The 17,073-nt window shown below is 39.7% G+C and overlaps 1 protein-coding gene and 1 pseudogene across 1 annotated transcript; one reads left to right on the top strand and one right to left on the bottom strand.

Annotated features, from left to right (window-relative positions):
- The first annotated feature begins 3,838 nt into the window (after nucleotides 1-3,838).
- LOC109922876 lies at nucleotides 3,839-6,323 on the top strand (annotated as a pseudogene).
- A 2,938-nt stretch (nucleotides 6,324-9,261) lies between these two features.
- On the bottom strand, nucleotides 9,262-16,446 carry LOC109930450 (acyl-coenzyme A thioesterase 1-like). Its single transcript, XM_048600448.1, has 3 exons — nucleotides 16,320-16,446; nucleotides 11,974-12,176; nucleotides 9,262-10,429 (listed from the first exon to the last, which is right to left on the bottom strand). The coding sequence occupies exons 1-3, from the start codon at nucleotides 16,444-16,446 to the stop codon at nucleotides 9,845-9,847; spliced, it is 915 nt and encodes a 304-aa protein (XP_048456405.1). The 3' UTR covers nucleotides 9,262-9,844.
- Nucleotides 16,447-17,073: the final 627 nt, after the last annotated feature.

Genomic DNA, 17,073 nt, shown 5'->3' with positions numbered 1-17,073 from the left:
GCTGACTTGAAATTATTGTTTAACACAGAACAGTATTTACATTCACGTTTGGTATTGATTATTTAGCTTGGTACACTCTCCTACGGACGAGGATTTAGTAAATTGTGTGTGACTTTGCACTTGGTGAGCAGTAAGGTGCTTGAACCTGTGTTCATAGGACAGTCGGTCATTTGGCCAGTCAAGGCTATGCCAGTCCCCTGCAAAAGCAAGTCAGCTCATCCCATTCCATTACCTACTCCATTCTGATGAGGTATCATAATTAACTTAACATGCCAACTCTGATTTTCTCTCCCAATATGATGCATGTTCAGCATTTTCTGCTTGTTCTTTTCAGTTCATTGAGCTCTTTTTAACCTCACCCTGTGTGTTTTTCCTCTTCGACTACTTAATTCCTTTTTGAAATCCATGTTTCAAACTGCCTTCAAAATTCACTCACTCAAATTGTTATGATTTAGAATGTAATGATTCATTTCTTGTCATTGCCACCTTTGCCTTATTTGCTGAAAATACCTTAAATCTAGATCCTCTGGTTCTCAACCCTTCTGCCAATGTGATCAGTTCACTTTTCCTTTCCCACTAATCTGTCTGTTGTATATTCATCTTCTTAAAATGCATAAAGGTGGGTGAACTCCTGGACCTGATCAAGTGTACTCCAGGACTTTACGGGAACCTCAGGCAGTGATTTCTGGGCCTCTTGCTGAGATACTTGCATCATCGATAGCCACAGGTGAGGTGCAGGAAGACTGCAGGTTGGCCAACGTGGCACCATTATTTAAAAAAAGGTGGTAAGGAAAAGCCAGGGAATATTAGACCAGTGAGCCTGATGTCGATGGTGAGTTAGTTGTTGGAGGGACAGGATTTACATGTGTTTAGAAAGGCATGGACTGATTAGGATAGTCAATGTGGCTTCATACATGGGAAATTGTGTCTCACAAACTGGATTGAGATTTTTCTAGAAGTGATGAAAAAGGTTAATAAAGGCAAAGTGGTTTATATGGAGTTCAGCAAACCGTTCAACAAAGTTCCACACGGTAGACTGGTTAGCAAGCTTGGATCACTTGGAATACAGACAGAGTATGTTTTGGATATGAAATTGGCTAAAAGGTAGGAGACAGAGGGTGATGGTGGAGGGTTGCTTTTTGTACTGGAGGCCTGTAACCAGTAGTGTGCTGCAAGATTGGTGCTGAGTCCACTGCTTTTTTGACATTTATATAAATGATTTGGGTGTGCATATGCGAGGTAGGGTTCGTAAGTTTGCAGAAGACACCTAAATTGGTGGTTCAGTGGACAGAGAAGAAGGTTACCTCAGAGGACAACGGGACCTCGATCACGTGGGCAAATAGGCCGATGGCAGATGGAGTTTAATTTCGAGAATTGTGAGGTGTTACATTTTGGTAAGGCAAATGGAATGATACTGGGTAGTGTTGCTGAACAAAGAGGGCTTGGAACTCAGGTTCACAGTTCATTGAAAGTGGAGTCACAGGTAGACAGGGTTAGTGAAGGCAGCGTTTTGTACGCTTGCCTTTATTGGTCAGTGGATTGAGTATAGGTGTTGGGAGGTCATGTTGTGGCTACACAGGACATTGGTCAGGCCACTTTTGAAATACTGTGTTCAATTCTGGTCTCCCTGCTGTAGGAAAGATGTTGTGAAACTTGAAAGAGTTCAGAAAAAATTTACAAGGATGCTGCCAGGGTTGCAGGGTTTGAGCTATAGGAAGAGGCTGAATAGACTGGGGCTGTTTTCTCTGGATTGTCAGAGGCTGAGGGGTGACCTTAGAGCCTTATAAAACCATGGATAGGGTAAATAGACAAGGTATTTTCCCCAAGGTAGGAGAGTTCAAAACCAGAGGGCATAGTTTACTGGTGAGAGGGGAAAGATGTAAAAGGGACCTAAGGGGCAAATTTTTTAAGCAGAGGGTGGTGCATGTATCGAATGAGCTACAAGAGGAGGTGGTTGAAGCTGGTACAATTACAACATTTAAAAGGCATCTGGATGGGCATTTGAATAGGAAGGGTTTAGAGGGATATGGGTCAAATGCTGGCAAATGGGACTACAGTAATTTAGGATGTCTGGTCGGCAGTGGACAAGTTGGACCAAAGGGTCTGTTTCCATACTGTACATTTCTATCACGCTATCTTTTCATAATATGGCCCACAGTGAGGATGGTTTTTATTTGTTGTGTGGCCCCAGGATTATGCCAAAGATAATCGATTCACAACACATGTAGCTGTGCAACGGTACACTCATAAACAACAACAAGGTATTTTGAACCATCAGCAACAGCAGATTCTGTCATACATGAAAATTACAGGAAGTAAGGGGTACACTCAAACCTCTGCAATCTGTTCACTAAAATTGTACATACTTCCTGCACACTACTTTTGAACAAGTTGTTGTTTGTAATGCAATATCACTTGAATGGTCAACTTCATGGTTGAAGTTCTGGAATCCATATAGTACAAGGGATGTGATAGCTCTGGATAGGGTACAGTGGAGATTTACCAGCATGTTGCCTGGGCAGGAGAGTTTTAGATAGTAAGGGAGATTGGATGGACTGGGGTTGTTTTTCTTAAAGCAGAGGAGATTAAGAGGGTACATGATTTAGATGTATATAGTTGAGGGACGTAGATAGGGTAGACAGGAAGAAGCTTTTCCCCTTGATTGTGACTGTTCTCCTATAGTTTCAATAGAGGTTTTCAAAATGATCAGCAAGTTAGATAGAATAGATAGGGAGAACTGTTCCTGCTCATAGATTTAAAGTGATCTGCAAAAAAAGCAAGGGTAAAGAGAAAAAATACTTTTTCACTCAGCGAGTAGTTAGGGTTGGGAATGCACTTTTTGGAAGTTTGGTGGAGGCAGGCTCAATTGAGATATTCAAGTTGGCATTAGATGATTATTTGGATAAAAAGAATGCACAAGGCTATGGAGGAAAAAAAACACGAGTCCGGCACGAGGTAATGATGACAATTTACCAAGTTGGTGCAGGCATAATATACCGAATGGTCTCCTTCTGCACCTTAACACTTCTGTAATGTCTAAACATATATTTCACCTCTGAACATAATGGCTTTGTTCAGTTTAATAGCATTGCCTTGGAAAACAAGACTATCACAGTTAAGTAATCTTTTAAAATAAAAAAATCAAGGATTTTTCCATCAGGTGTTTTTCTATTAAACTGTCCTCAATCCCTCAAGACATGATAGCAATTTAGTCGAGTTCAGCACTAATGCTTCCAATAAACCTATTATTACCTTAGCAACTCAAAATTGGCCTCCATGACTGTGGGCCAAAGGTAGCAGCAGAATGGTATTCTGCCACAATCTGTGACCTCATGGCCTGAAATATTACAGTCACAACCATTACCAATAAACCAGGGGCCCAACCATGACTCAATTTGGAATGCAGGAGGGGATACCAGGCTGAGTGCTAAACATGGAACACTTTAAAAAATATATGCAAAGCAGCAGAAGTGGCCTTGAATAATGAGTTTTATAGGAATGGTCAATGGGTCGACAGTTAATCTTATTCGATACAGAATCATTTGGCAGATATGGTCCGTTTCCAGGGAGTATTGATCTGTACGCATCAGTTGCTGGCAGGGTTGGGCATCAAGCTGTCTCTTAGCAAACCATTGATTTGTTACTGAGATAGCAAGAACTGCAGATGCTGGAGTTAGAAGTAACAAAGTATGGAGTTGGAGGAACACAGGAGGACAGGCAGCATCAGAGGAGCAGGAAAGCTGACGTTTCGGGTCAGGACCCTAAACGTCAGCTTTTCTGTTCCTCTGATGCTGCTTGGCCTGCGTGTTCCTCCAGCTCCACACTTTGTTATCATTGATTTGTTACGTTGGCTTTAGATTATTTTGGATTTGAAGACCTTCCAAAGAATTTTACGAATCTCGATCTGGAATATTTTGAAGAAGCTGTGAACTTCTTGAGAAGACATCCAAGGTAACATGTTTTGAATCTATTTAGAAAATAGTTTTACGAAATAATTTATGCGAAGGTACAGGTAAAGACGAACAGATCCACAAGGCTATAATGCAGACATGAGGCAGCCTATATCAACCAACTCAGCCCCATGCCACTACAGTCAAGCTCTCCATGGGCAAGCATAAAAGGCAACTCCTTCAGCCAATTCCCAGGATTTCCCTTCAAATCATGAAGGTATTAAACAAACCTAGGGAGTCTGTAGTGGCTGCAGTTAACTACGTAGTTTCTATAACGTGCTGAAAATCTTGCCCCTCTTTGAGAAGGAATGTTCACACCACACAGACTAGAAATCTGCATTTCACCTGCACATTCTGTGAAAACTTGAGGCACTAGGAAAGTGCCACAAGATTTACTAGGACGTGTAAGATTTACTAAGATGATCTAAACTGAGTGGAAAACCGTTCTTGAGAAAGAGACTGATAGGTTATCTGACAGAGGTCTTTAATGTTATGAAAAGGCTTAACAGGGTGAATGTAGAGAAGTATTTCCACTTGTGAGGGAGACCAGAACTAGGAGAAACATTCGTTACCTTGAGTGTGGCTGGAACATTGAAATCACTATCACAGGATAAAGCTGCTGTGATTGGCAAAGCTGCATTTAAAAGGAAGCTCATTAAATGTATGGGGGTGAAAAAAGAGCAGGGTATGATGAAGAATGGAAGAAGACTCAACCGTATTGAAAGGGTTCAGAAAAGATTTACAAGATGTTGCCAGGATTGGAGGGTTTGACATATAGGGAGAGTCTGAATAGGCTGGGGCTATTCTCCCTGGAATGTCGGAGGCTGACGGGTGACCTCATAGAGGTTTATGAAATCATGACAGGCATGCAAACAGTGAATAGCTAAGGTCTTTTTCCCAGGGCAGAGGAGTCCAAAATTAAAGGGCATAGGTTTAAGGTGAGAGGGGAAAGATTTAAAAGGGACCTCAGGGGCAACATTTTCATGCAGAGGGTGGTGCATGCATGGAAAGAGCTGCCAGAGGATGTGGTGGAGGCTGGTACAATTACAAGATTTAAAAGTTATCAGGATGAATATATTTATAGGAAGGGTTTAGAGGGACATAGGCCAAATGCTGGCAAATTTAGGATATAGAACATAGAACAGTACAGCACAGTACAGGCCCTTCGGCCCACGATGTTGTGCCGACCTATTATCCTACTAAGATCAATTTACCTCGCATAGCCTACATTTTACTATCCTCCACGTGCCTATCAAGAGTTGCTTAAAAGTCTCTACTCCCACTGCTGGCAGCGCATTCCACATGCCAACCACTCTCTGTGTGAAGAACCTACCTCTGACATCTCCCCTATACCTTCCTCCAATCATCTTAAAATTATGTCCCCTCATAATAGTCATTTCCGCCAGCATGGACAACCTATATCAACCAATTCTGATATCTGATTAGCATGGACAAATTGGGCCAAAGAATCTGTTTCTGTGCTGGAAAACTCTATGACTATATCTATCAGCAGTGACCTGTGAGTAAATGGCTTGTACATGTGATGTAAATATCATATAAACTAACTGCTGCTGATTCCGAGTTTATGCCTCCTTCTTCAGACTCACCGGACTCGAAACGTTAACTCTGTTTTCTCTCCACAGATGCTGCCAAACCTGGTGCGTTTCTCCAGCAATTTCTGCTTTTGTTTCAGATCTCCAGCATCCGCAGTTCTTTGGTTTAGTTCTGGTTAATTTAGTAAAGGCATCTGTGGAATTGTTAATTTGTTTGCTTTCATTTTTTGTAGGTTAAGGGTCCTGGTATGGAGCAATAGGAATTTCAAAAGGAAGAGATCTAGTTCTATCAATGACCACATTTTTGCCACATGTGATAGCAGCAGTTAGTATCGGTGGATGCAATGCTAACACATTGAGAATCTGCATCACAAAAACATCACTCTTCCTGGTCTTGGTGTTAATTTAGAAAGAGCAAAATTTTCAGAATCCAAGCTGATTGATATCTCCAAGGTGACACATAACCCAATGGAGGAAGAAAACAAAGATTGTTTTATCCCAATAGAAAAGGCTAGGGGGCATTTTTTGTTTGTGGTTAGAAATGATGACAAGAATTGGGCAACTTCAGTCTATGCTCAGCAGGCTGTTAAAAAACTAAAAGAAAATGGCCAAGAGAATTAGGAGCTTATTACTTACCCTACAATGGACATCTCCTCGAGCCCTCATATTTTCCATTTTGCTATGCCTGTCTTCATCATTTGGTGGGTCAGTCTGTGATATGGCGAGGAAAATGAAGCCACATGCCCTGGTAGAGATAGAGCTGTGGCCAAATATCCAGTCATTTCCATGAAAACATGTCAAACATCAGAAAAAATTGTGAAACTGTTCTGTGTTTGCTCCACAAAATTAGCAAAAAATTGCATTCTTTCAGATTTACCTTAATCCAGTTTAATTGATCGTTACCTTTCATAACAGTTTTCCCCAATTTGTAGTTAATTGTGATTTACTCAGAATTTAAATGTGCAAAATGTCGTTTTGCTGTGCAGAAACTTGAAAGTTGTCACTTATTTTGCTCCAAACGTCTTATTGCTTTTACCTGCCAGTTACATTTAGTAATTTTGAACAATATTTTAATTGGATGAGACTTCCGTCTGTCACCTATCCATTCCAGTAACTTACCCAGATAGTTTTGAGGTTCCATACTATCCTCATGGTTTTTGATGCTTTCAAGCTTTGTATCATCCACAATTTTGAAATTGTAGTAGGTGCACAAAGACCCGAGTCATTGATATACATCAGTAAAAGCAAGGGACATAACAGCAATGTCTTGTACCTTCCTCCAGCGTGAAGGACATCCATTAGTGACTAATATAATCAGCTAATTCAGTTCTCATGTTGCTAGTGACCCTTTTATCCCCTGAACTGCAACTTTGCCCACGTTTTATGTAGCACTGTACACCATATCAACAGCTTTATCCTTGTCAACGCTGTCTGTTACACCCTCAAAATACTCCAGCAAGTTCATTGAACATGATTTTCCTCAAATACATGCTGGCTTCATTTAATTCAGCCATATTATATTCTGATAAATTATTTAGAAGTTTCGCTATCAATTAAGTTAAATCAGAACGACCTGTGGCTATTGGATTTACCTTTACAACCTTTTTTTGACTGATGACATAATACTTGCACTTCTCTAGTCCTCTTGTACCATCCCGAACAAAGACTGAAAAATCATGGCCAGCATCTGTAAGGTATTCAATCTCAATCTCACTGCTCTCACATATTTGGATGCATCCCATCAGGTCCCAGCACCTTAAACATTTAACCACAGAAAGCCTATTCTATAGCGATTATAGGAACTGCAGATGCTGGAGAATCTGAGATAACAAGGTGGCTTCACAGTGGGGTTAAAATTGTTTCAGAGATAGTAGGAACTGCAGATGGGCTTCGCAGTGGGGTTAAAATTGTTTCAGAGATAGTAGGAACTGCAGATGCAGTTCCTTTTCTGAAGACGGGTCTAGGCCTGAAACGTCAGCTTTCCTGCTCCTCTGATGCTGCTTGGCCTGCTGTGTTCATCCAGCTCCAAGCCTATTCTATACATTTTTCTTAAAAATTATAAATTATTCTCATGATTAAATTTCTCTATCCCCATGGCTTGGACAGCATAAGACCTCAGTTATGCTGCTGTGTTGATTTTTAAACCCCCTTTTTGGTTTCCGATCTGACCTATTTTTCTGTTAACTACCTATAGATTTGAGGGTTTTCTTTAATGTTGGCTGCTAGTCTCTTTTCATACTCTCCTCTTAATTTCTCTTACTTGCTTTCTCAGATCCCCTCTGAAGTTATGTTCAGCTTTATTCTCAATTGTATTTAGGTTTAAATTTATTTATTCATCACATGTAATGTATAAGTACAGGAATATATAAGTACAGCGACCTGGTTACAAAAAACAGAATTAAAAGATTTTAACAGAGCCAAAAGGTAAGCAAGAAAAAAAGAAAAGTCCAGATCTTAGAGTCCCAAGTACCATCTCCATAATGGTGCATGCACCGTTCCAAACGCTAGGACACCCTGGGTGTCCTATTTGATGTTGGTCGTTCCTGATGAATCACAGCCGCCTACCACTTTCAGCTCCACAACAGGACTTTCACCACTTACTAAAATTGCAATCCACATATAGAATGATTATATTCAAGGATGGGGATGCAGCGTAAGAAAATATGTAGCTGACAAACATTAATGCAAATATCTCAGAACAAAACAGACAGGTTTGAGAGCCTCAAATAATGAAATTTCAAAAATTCAAGTATTAAGACAACTAGAAAGGTGAGTGAACAGGACAAGATAGAATTATGTAAACTATCAAATGAGAAGTTAAAAGAACATAACTTCAAGACAAACTACCTGAAAAAGATAACAGGCAACAATTCACATTTCTGAAAAGATAATTGTGGATTGATGCGGGGAGCAATTTGTTCAACCCAAGACAAATTAAATCTTAGATTTGACTTTAAATCAGGGTGTGGTTGACTCAAACAATATTCAACATACAGTTGGATATTTTGAAAGATGTGTCAGAATTTCCTTCAGAGAGAGCGTGAAGCATGGATTTGAGACGAGGAGAGATGGGGTGAAGGGAGACAAGTAATGGAACTCGGGAATGGGGGTTTAAAACAAGACTGGACTGGGGAAGGAAAGTGAGTGTTGCATGGGTTTGTAAGAAAAATATTTTAACTTTCAATGTCACCCATTGCAATGGGATAAAAAAAATCAGACTTGAATTTTTTGAGGAGGGGCAGGAGTTTGAGAAGGCATTGGGAGGAAATGGGGATGAATGGGAAAATTGAGGAGGTATGGGGTGAGGAGGGAATTTGAATGATGCAGAAGTTTTCTAATAGCCAATTTAATAAAGAAATTTCTTCAGTTTCCTATCCAAACTTTAGCAGAGCTTCAGCAAACTTTTCAGCAGAGTCTCCCATCCCACCTCATATACAATAACTGTCCAGCCTGATTGAAGAATCTAGATTTTTTTGTGTTTATCAGCAGCAGAAAGGATCCCAGAGGAATGAGGCTTCATTGTAGATTTCGACACCATATCTTCTTTACCCTGTAGAAGTCAATCTGGAGGCATAGGGGTCTTCCACAGCTTGTTAGTTGGTGGTTCAGCTAAACAGTCTCAAGCCGTCGACCCTGGAGGTTGATCTATTCTTTGGTTGTTGTGCACTTCTAACAAAGTCAATATAGACTATAGGAGAAAAAAAAATTCTAAAACATAAGACGCAAGGCATCATGGACAGGGAACATGTAAACAAAGATTTTTTAAAAATCACATTTATTGATGAAAGAAAGGGAGAGAAAATTCATCTGTTAGGCTTCAAACAATATATACTGGTGAATATTTTACATTGAATGCTATTCAGCTGGGAGGGGGTTTTCTGTTTCTAAATTCTCCAGTTCATGATTTTACATTCATTCATGTTAAATTGATAAAAAGCTAATGGTATTTACCAATCCCTAATATTTAGTTTCAAAACTTCAAGGACCAACACTGAAATTCTGTTTATCCTGAGGCACTTGAGAAATGGCATTCATACAGAAAATCTTGCATTTAATTCAAAAATTGTTTCGCTCTATAAAATTTTACTCAGTCAAATGTCATTGCTAAAGTATAAGTAGCAGTTAAAAATTACGGCGGAGCTTTGGAATTCAGTAAGTAACAAATACAATTTTTGCATTGCAAAACAATATTTAAAACATATTTAAATGTGGAGTAAAATACAATTATATAAAAAGAAATCTGTTTTGCTAACTTATGACAAATTAACTTGGATTAATGTAAATCCAAAAAACACAATTTATTTGCTAACTTTGGAATGTGAAGACTGAATAGTTTCACCACTAGTTCTGAAGTTCAAGATGTTTTCGTAGAAATGACTGGATCTTTGGCCACAGATCTATCTGTGCCAGTGCATGTGGCTTCATTGTCCCTCCCCATACCACAGGCTGTCCCACCAACCGATGAAAAGAAGCATAGCAAAATGGAAAATATGAGGGCTCCAGGAGATGTCCAGCCTCAGGATAAGTAATAAGTTCATAATTTGTTTTGCCATTTTCTTCCAGTTTTTCAACAGCCTGCTGAGCATAGAGTGGAGTTCTCCAATTCTTGTCATCTTCTCCAACCGCAAAGAAAAAGTGCCCCTCAGCCTTTTCAACTGGGATAACACAATCTTTGTTTTCTTCCTCCATTGGGTTATTTGTCACCTCAGAGATATCAATCAGCTTGGATTCTAAAAATTTGACTCTTTCTAAAGTAACACCGAGACCAGGAAGAGTGATGTTTTTGTAGTGCAGGTTCCCCAATGTGTTAGCATTGCATCCACCAATACTAACTGCTGCTATCACATGTTGCAAAAATGTGGTCATTGATAGAACTAGATCTCCTCCTTTTGAAATTCCTATTGCTCCAACTCCTGGACCCTTAACCTGGTAATAAAGTGAATAAAATGATGAAACTGTATGGTTTATGCTTATACTAATTTAGTAAAACTAATCTCCTTAGACAAATCCTACCAAACTCAGACCATCTCCATTGTTGAGGACAAGCACAGCAGATATGTGAAGACAGTACCACCTGCAAGGTCCTTCCAAGCCGTTCACCATCCTGACTTGGAAATAAATTGGTATTCCTTCGGAGTTGCGGTGTCAAAATCCCTCCCCAATGGCATTGTGGGTCTACCTACAGCACATGGACTGCAACAGTTCAAGGAGGCAGATCATCACCACCAAGGGCTACTACAGACAATCAATAGTTGCTGTGCCAAGTCATTAGGGCCCATGAATAAATAGAAGAAAAATTTAGTTACATCCATTTATTCTTTGCCTTGCATAAAATTAGGTTATATGCATGAGAAACTGAAAAGCCTTCTCCTGCACTTATGCTTTATATTGACATTACAGGTGTATTGCAATTGCATTTAAGACAGCAAGCAAACTTTTCAACTTCCAAATCAATAAAGATTGCAAAACATTTACCTTGTCTCAATGCTTGCTTTGCTCTTACTTGAGTCCTGTGCTTTCTACATATCCAAGCTAAATAATTTTCTTAAAATTTTTTAAAATTCATTTGCAGAAAGTTGGCATCACTGGCTGGCCAGCATTTATTGCCTGTTCCTAGTTGCCCTTAAGAAGGTGGCGATGAGCTGCCTTCTTGAACCGCTGCAGTTTACGTGCTGTGTTGAGAACCCACAATGCTGTTATAGGAAGGGATGTTCCAGGATTTTTCCCCAATGACAGTGAAGGAAGGCGAAATATTTCGACTCAGAATGGTGAACAACTTGGACAAGGACTTGCAGGTAGTGATATTCCCGAGTATCTGCTGCTCTTGTTCTTCAAGATGGAAGTGGTTGTAAGTTTCGAAGGTGCTATCTAAGGATCTTTGGTGAATTTCTACATTCAAAATGTTCATTCTTTAAGAATTATCAAGTCTCTCTCAATCATTTCTCCTTTCATAAAAATAAATTCAATTTTGTAAACTACATATTCTAAAGTGTTAAATCCTGTATCTCCTCCTTTTGCTGTTTCTAGTGTTTTTTAATATCATTTTAAAAAGCATAACATTTAGAATTTTGCCAAGTATAACAAACCATATTTGGATAACACGTTGTTAAATATCTGTGTACTGAACAGACATGCCACTCTTTATAAAAAGGATACCCTTCATCATACTGTTATGTAGTTTCACATTAAATGCAATAACAGTCATCATCTCAACTAGTCTTTGTGGTAATGGTTTCAACATTCAAACCAATTTGTCTTAAAGTTCTAGAATTTGGCTTAAGGGGTTTTTCATTTATGCCTTTCCTTGGAAAGTTTGACTGTGAAGATGCTATTGGAATGGGTGGGTGAAATGATAGATATAGGCTGTATTGTTTCTGAAGAGGATATCTTATAGACCCGTGGTCATCTTCTCTACTTCTACATAAATTATTTTGTAAAACTATTTTCTAAATGGATAAAGAGCATCTTACCTTTGGATGGCTTCTCAAGAAGTTCACAGCTTCTTCAAAATATTCCAGATCAAGATTTGTAAAATCCTTTGGGAGGTCATCAAAGCTCAAATACCCTAAAGCCAGTGTCAGAAATCCATGGTTTGCCAAGAGACTAGCTCGGTGCTCAACTATCCCACCAACTGACCCGTACAGATCAACGATCCCTGGAAATGGACCATCACCTGTAAAATTCAAACATGTAAAGTAGATTGCAAACCAAAAGGTGCCATAAAAATAACTTTCTAAGCAAATTGAACGTTTCTTTAAACTCATTATTCAAAGACTTGGAACTTGTACTTATATAAACTGTCAACTATGTCAAAGCACTTCAGAAAGGGGTATGAGAGTGTATACTAAGTGAAAAGTGGACAACGAAGGAGATGTCAGAAAATGTGATTAAAAGTTTGGTCAGAGGTAGGTTTTAAAGAGCATTTTCAAAGGAGCAGACAACTGAAGAAGTTTAAGGAAGAACTTGAAGAGCTTATGGCCTAGATGTTAAAGGCATAACCACCACTTGTAGGTGAAGGAATGGTTGGTGTGCATTTGGACAACAGTCCAGGTTACGAATGAAGAATTCTTAATGGTTGTGGAGCCAGAGCATTTGAGAAAGAAACTGAGAATGTGAGACCACAGAGGGATTTGAATGAGAACTGAGAATTTTATAAAAGGGCATTCAGGATATATAGCCAATGAAGTCAGTGAGCACAGGGTGATGATGAATGGCACCTGGTGTAGGTTAGAATTCAGGTAGCAGACTTGCTATGAATTCAAGGTTATGGCAGATGCAACATAAGTTGCTGTGCATGAGTTAGTTTTGAAGTTACATCTTGCAAAATCTAAGACATTGGAGCAGAACAGATGACAATGTTAGAGACGGAAGATGGAAGTGATGCAAGATCAAGTTAGTTATTGGCTGAATTGAACAGTGAAGTTACAATCATGTTGATCAAACCTGAGACAATGGCCATTGGCCAATGGACAATGACCAGCAGTTCTGAGGAAAGGTCACCGGACCGAAACATTAACTCTGATTTTTTTCTTCACAGATGCTGCCAGACCTGCTGAGCTTTTCCAATAACTTCTGTTTTAGTTCCTGATTTACAGCATCTGCAGTTTCTGGTTTTTACTGAGACAATGGCCATTGTGCAATTACATAATGGATAAGGGTGCAAAGGACTTTGCAGCAGTGGCTGGACACAATGGCTTTAGTCTTACAATCTTTAATTGGAAAATATTCTGTCTTATTCAGACCTGGAGTTTTTAAACACTAAGGCAGTACACAGGACTAGAGAGGTGAAGGTAATATTACACCAGGTGGTATCAGCACACATGCAGATTCACAGAATTTGCAACAGGATTGACAATGAAACCATTTGTCTTCATTACTCCAATGACTGACAGAAATGGCATGCATAGAAAAACAAAACTTGCTGTCAGTAATTCAATGCTGTTCAAGTATGTCCAATTTCTAGTTTATTTTATTACCCTCTACGGGCTTCCTCACAAGTGGAAAGTCTGATTTAGGAGTCTACAGAATTGGGATGTCACTTTTGGTGCTGGAAGAAACTTCTGCAGCTGCACCACTTCTGGCCTTTCTCTGGGCACCTTAGATGTTGAGTTTGGCACAGGAAGTTCTCAAATCATGCTGAAACAAATTTCAATGCTTGCTTGGCTGCTGTGCTTTCTCAAGCATGGTGTGGTGCAGAATTGAGTGAGAATTTTTTTGGGTGATTTAGATCTTTTGAAATTGCATCCTTACTGTAACTTACACTGAGATAGTTCCCAATTGAAGATCTTGACAATTCTATAATCATCCTTGCAAGAGACATGGCCTATCAACCTATGTTGATTTTTCAGCAGGATGGTCTTCATGCTTTTGAGTCCAGAATGATGAAGTGTCCCTATGTTTATACCATTGAATTTATGCCTCATTGCCTTGATATTTAACTTTCAGGATGGGCGTCAGGTGTCTTTGTTGGAACAGTTCCACAGCTTTCATCCAGCATCTATAGCAGAACCAGGATTCCCTGCTATGTAGCAGGGTGGTAAGGTCTGCAGGCTGGTAGAGTTTGATTTTAATGTTCAGCTTAAGACAATGCTGTTTCTGGACAAAATGATCAGAAAGTTGACTGTTGATAGAATTTATTGTGGTAGCCCCAGGGAACACATTACCAAATGTAATAATCTTTCTACAGCCTCAAGTTTCTCCAGCAGATGCGCTGTTAAAGAAAATTATGTCTATAGAAAGCAAATGAACAAGACTTTCATCTTTAGGCTTTATTGAACAAGGGACAAATGAGTGTTTAAACAGTGTACTCTGTTCATCAATAACTAATGAATAGTCTCACTGCCCTGAAGAGGCTATTAATTTTATGGAAGATCAAATTTTCCATACTGATAAAACAAAATTACCCAATTTAAACAGATTTTGATTGAGTGACAGCAAAGGAACAGCAACATATGGGGGACTTGGCAGGAAACTTGCAGATAGTGGTGGCTGTAGTTAAGGTCACAGGTTTCACAAATGCTGTCACAGCAGTTTGTTTGAGTTGCTGTAACATGCCATTTTGGAGGAGTGGTGGAGCTTCGAGTGTTGTTGGAGCTAAACTCATTCAAGCAAATGAGCAGTATTTACACTCCTTGCTTGTGCCTCAAAGATGTTGGACAGGCTTTCAGGAGTTAAGAAACAAGTTACTTCCTACAGGATTCCCAGGTTCTGATCTGCCCTAATTGACTTATAGGCATTTAAGGTACAGAAGGAGGCTGTTCAGTCCATCGGCCAGTCTACAAAGATCTGACTACACAAATCCCATTTTAGCCTTGGCTTATAGCCCTGGTGGCCACAGCAACACAAATGAATATTAGATACTGTTTGAAGGTTAAGTGAGTTTCTGACTCATTCATCCTTCCAGGCAATGGGTTTCAGACTCCCACCATCCTTTGGATGAAAAAAAAACTCAACTCTCCTCAGCCTTCTACGTCTTACAATAAATTCATGCCTCCCTGGTTATTGACACCTCTACTATAGACAGTCCTCAGGTTGTGACCTAATCAGTCTTTTTACACAGTTCCAAAATAACCTCCCTACTTTTGATTTCTATGCCTTTGCATTTCTATCCCATTTGCCTTAACCACTTTATTGACTTGCCTTGCTAACTTACGGAGTCATAAAGTTGTACAGCAGAGAAACAGACCCTTCAGCCAAACTCGTCCATCCCAGCCAGATATCCTAAACTGATCTAGTCCTATATACAGCATTTGGCCTATTTCCCTCTAAATCCTTCCCATTCATGTACCCATCCAGTTGCCTTTCAAATGTTGCAATTGTACCCGCCTCCACCATTTCCTCTCGCAGCTCGTCCCATCCAGCACCAAACCCTGCGTGAAAAAGTTACTGCTTAGCTCCCTTTCAAATCTTTCCCCCCTCATCTTAAACTTATGCTCTTTAGTTTTGGACTCACCCACCCTAGGAAAAAGACCTTGGCTAATCACTCTATCAATGCCCCTCATGATTTTATAAACTTCTATAAGGTCACCCCTCAACCTCCGATGCTCCATGGAAAAAAGCCCCAGTCTATTCAGCCTCTTCTTATAACTCAAACCAGTGAATACTGGCAACACCCCTGTAAATCTTTTCTGAACCCTTTCATTTTTAACAACATACTTCTTGCAGCAGTATTCTAAAAGTGGTCTCATCAATGTTCTGCACAACCGCAACATAACATCACAACTCCTATACTCAAAGCACTGACCAATAAAGGCAAGTGTGCCAAAATGCCTTCTTCACCACCCTGTCTACCTGCGACTCTACTTTCAAGGAACTATGCACCTGCACCCCTAAGTCTCTTTGTTCGGCAACACACCCCAGGGCCCTACAATTAAGTGTATAAGTCCTGCGCTGATTTGCCTTATCAAAATGTAACACCTCACATTTATGTAAATTAACTCCATCTGCCACTCCTCAGCCCATTGGTTCATCTGATCAAGGTTCCGTTGTACTTGGAGATAACCTTCTTCGCTGTCCACTGTGCCACCAAATTTGGTGTCATCTACAAACCTACTAACAACACCTCCTACATTCACATCCAAATCATTTATATAAATGATGAAAAGCAGCAGACCCAGCACTGAACTTCGCATTACACCACTGGTCACTGGTCTCTAGTCCGAAAATCAATTCTCCTCTACCACCCTCTGTCTCTAGCCTTTAAGCCAAATTTTGTATCCAATTAGCTAGCTTCCCCGGATTCCATGTGATCTAACCCTGCCAACCAACTTCAGAGATCTGTGAATATGCACACCAAGGTCCCTCTCATCTTCAGTACTTTCCAGGATCCGACCATTCATAGTGTAATTCCTGGTCTCGTTAGACCTCTTAAAGTACATTACTTCACACTTTTCTGAATTAATTCCAGTTGCTTTCACTTTAACTGCCTGACAGTCTGTTGACATTCTCTGGATATCCTTTTCACTAATTACCTTGCTACCAATTCTTATGTCATACCCTTAAATTTAAGTTTAAAATCATTAATATATGCCATAAAGAACAAGGGCCCCAACACAGAGTCCTGTAGAACCCAAAGGAAACAGACTTCAGTCACACAAATATCCCACTGGGATCACCCTCTGCTTCTTGCCTCACAGCCAATTTTGGATCCACTGTGCCAGGTCCTTGCTATCTCCTCTCTTGCCTCCCTCAACAGCCTGTGATACATCTCATTCAGGTCTGTATATTTAAGCACTTTTATAGCTGCAAAACCAATGAGTACTTCCTCTATGTTAATTTAAGTCAGCTTTAAACAAATAGAAAATGCTGGAGAAACTCAGCAAGTCTGGTAGCGTTTGTGGAGAGAGAAACAGAGTTAATGTTTCCAAGTCCAATATGACTTTTCAGAATTTATGCAGTACTTTGCTTCTAACTAGTCAGTGTTTATATGGCTGATCCAGTTAAATTTCTGGTCAGTGGTAACATCCAAGATGTTGATTATAGCGAAATTCAGCTTTGGTAATACTGTTGAATGTGAAGGAAACATATGCATTGTTTGACACTTTTGTGACAGAAGTATTACTTGCCTTTTA

Source organism: Rhincodon typus, chromosome 8 (assembly GCF_021869965.1).
Source record: "Rhincodon typus isolate 14 chromosome 8, sRhiTyp1.1, whole genome shotgun sequence".
Lineage (NCBI taxonomy): Eukaryota > Metazoa > Chordata > Chondrichthyes > Orectolobiformes > Rhincodontidae > Rhincodon > Rhincodon typus.
Note: the sequence above shows the minus strand (reverse complement) of the source record. Positions and strands in the feature narration are given on the sequence as shown.

Coding starts and splice junctions, on each gene's coding strand:
- LOC109930450 (XM_048600448.1), bottom strand. CDS start 16,446: ATGTCAACAGACTGTCAGGCAGTTAAAGTGAAAGCAACTGGAATTAAT. Junction 12,177..16,319: donor GAATGGTCGGATCCTGGAAA/GTACTGAAGATG, acceptor TGAATTTTACAG/GTGATGGTCCATTTCCAGGG. Junction 10,430..11,973: donor TCTTGAGAAGCCATCCAAAG/GTAAGATGCTCT, acceptor CTTTATTACCAG/GTTAAGGGTCCAGGAGTTGG.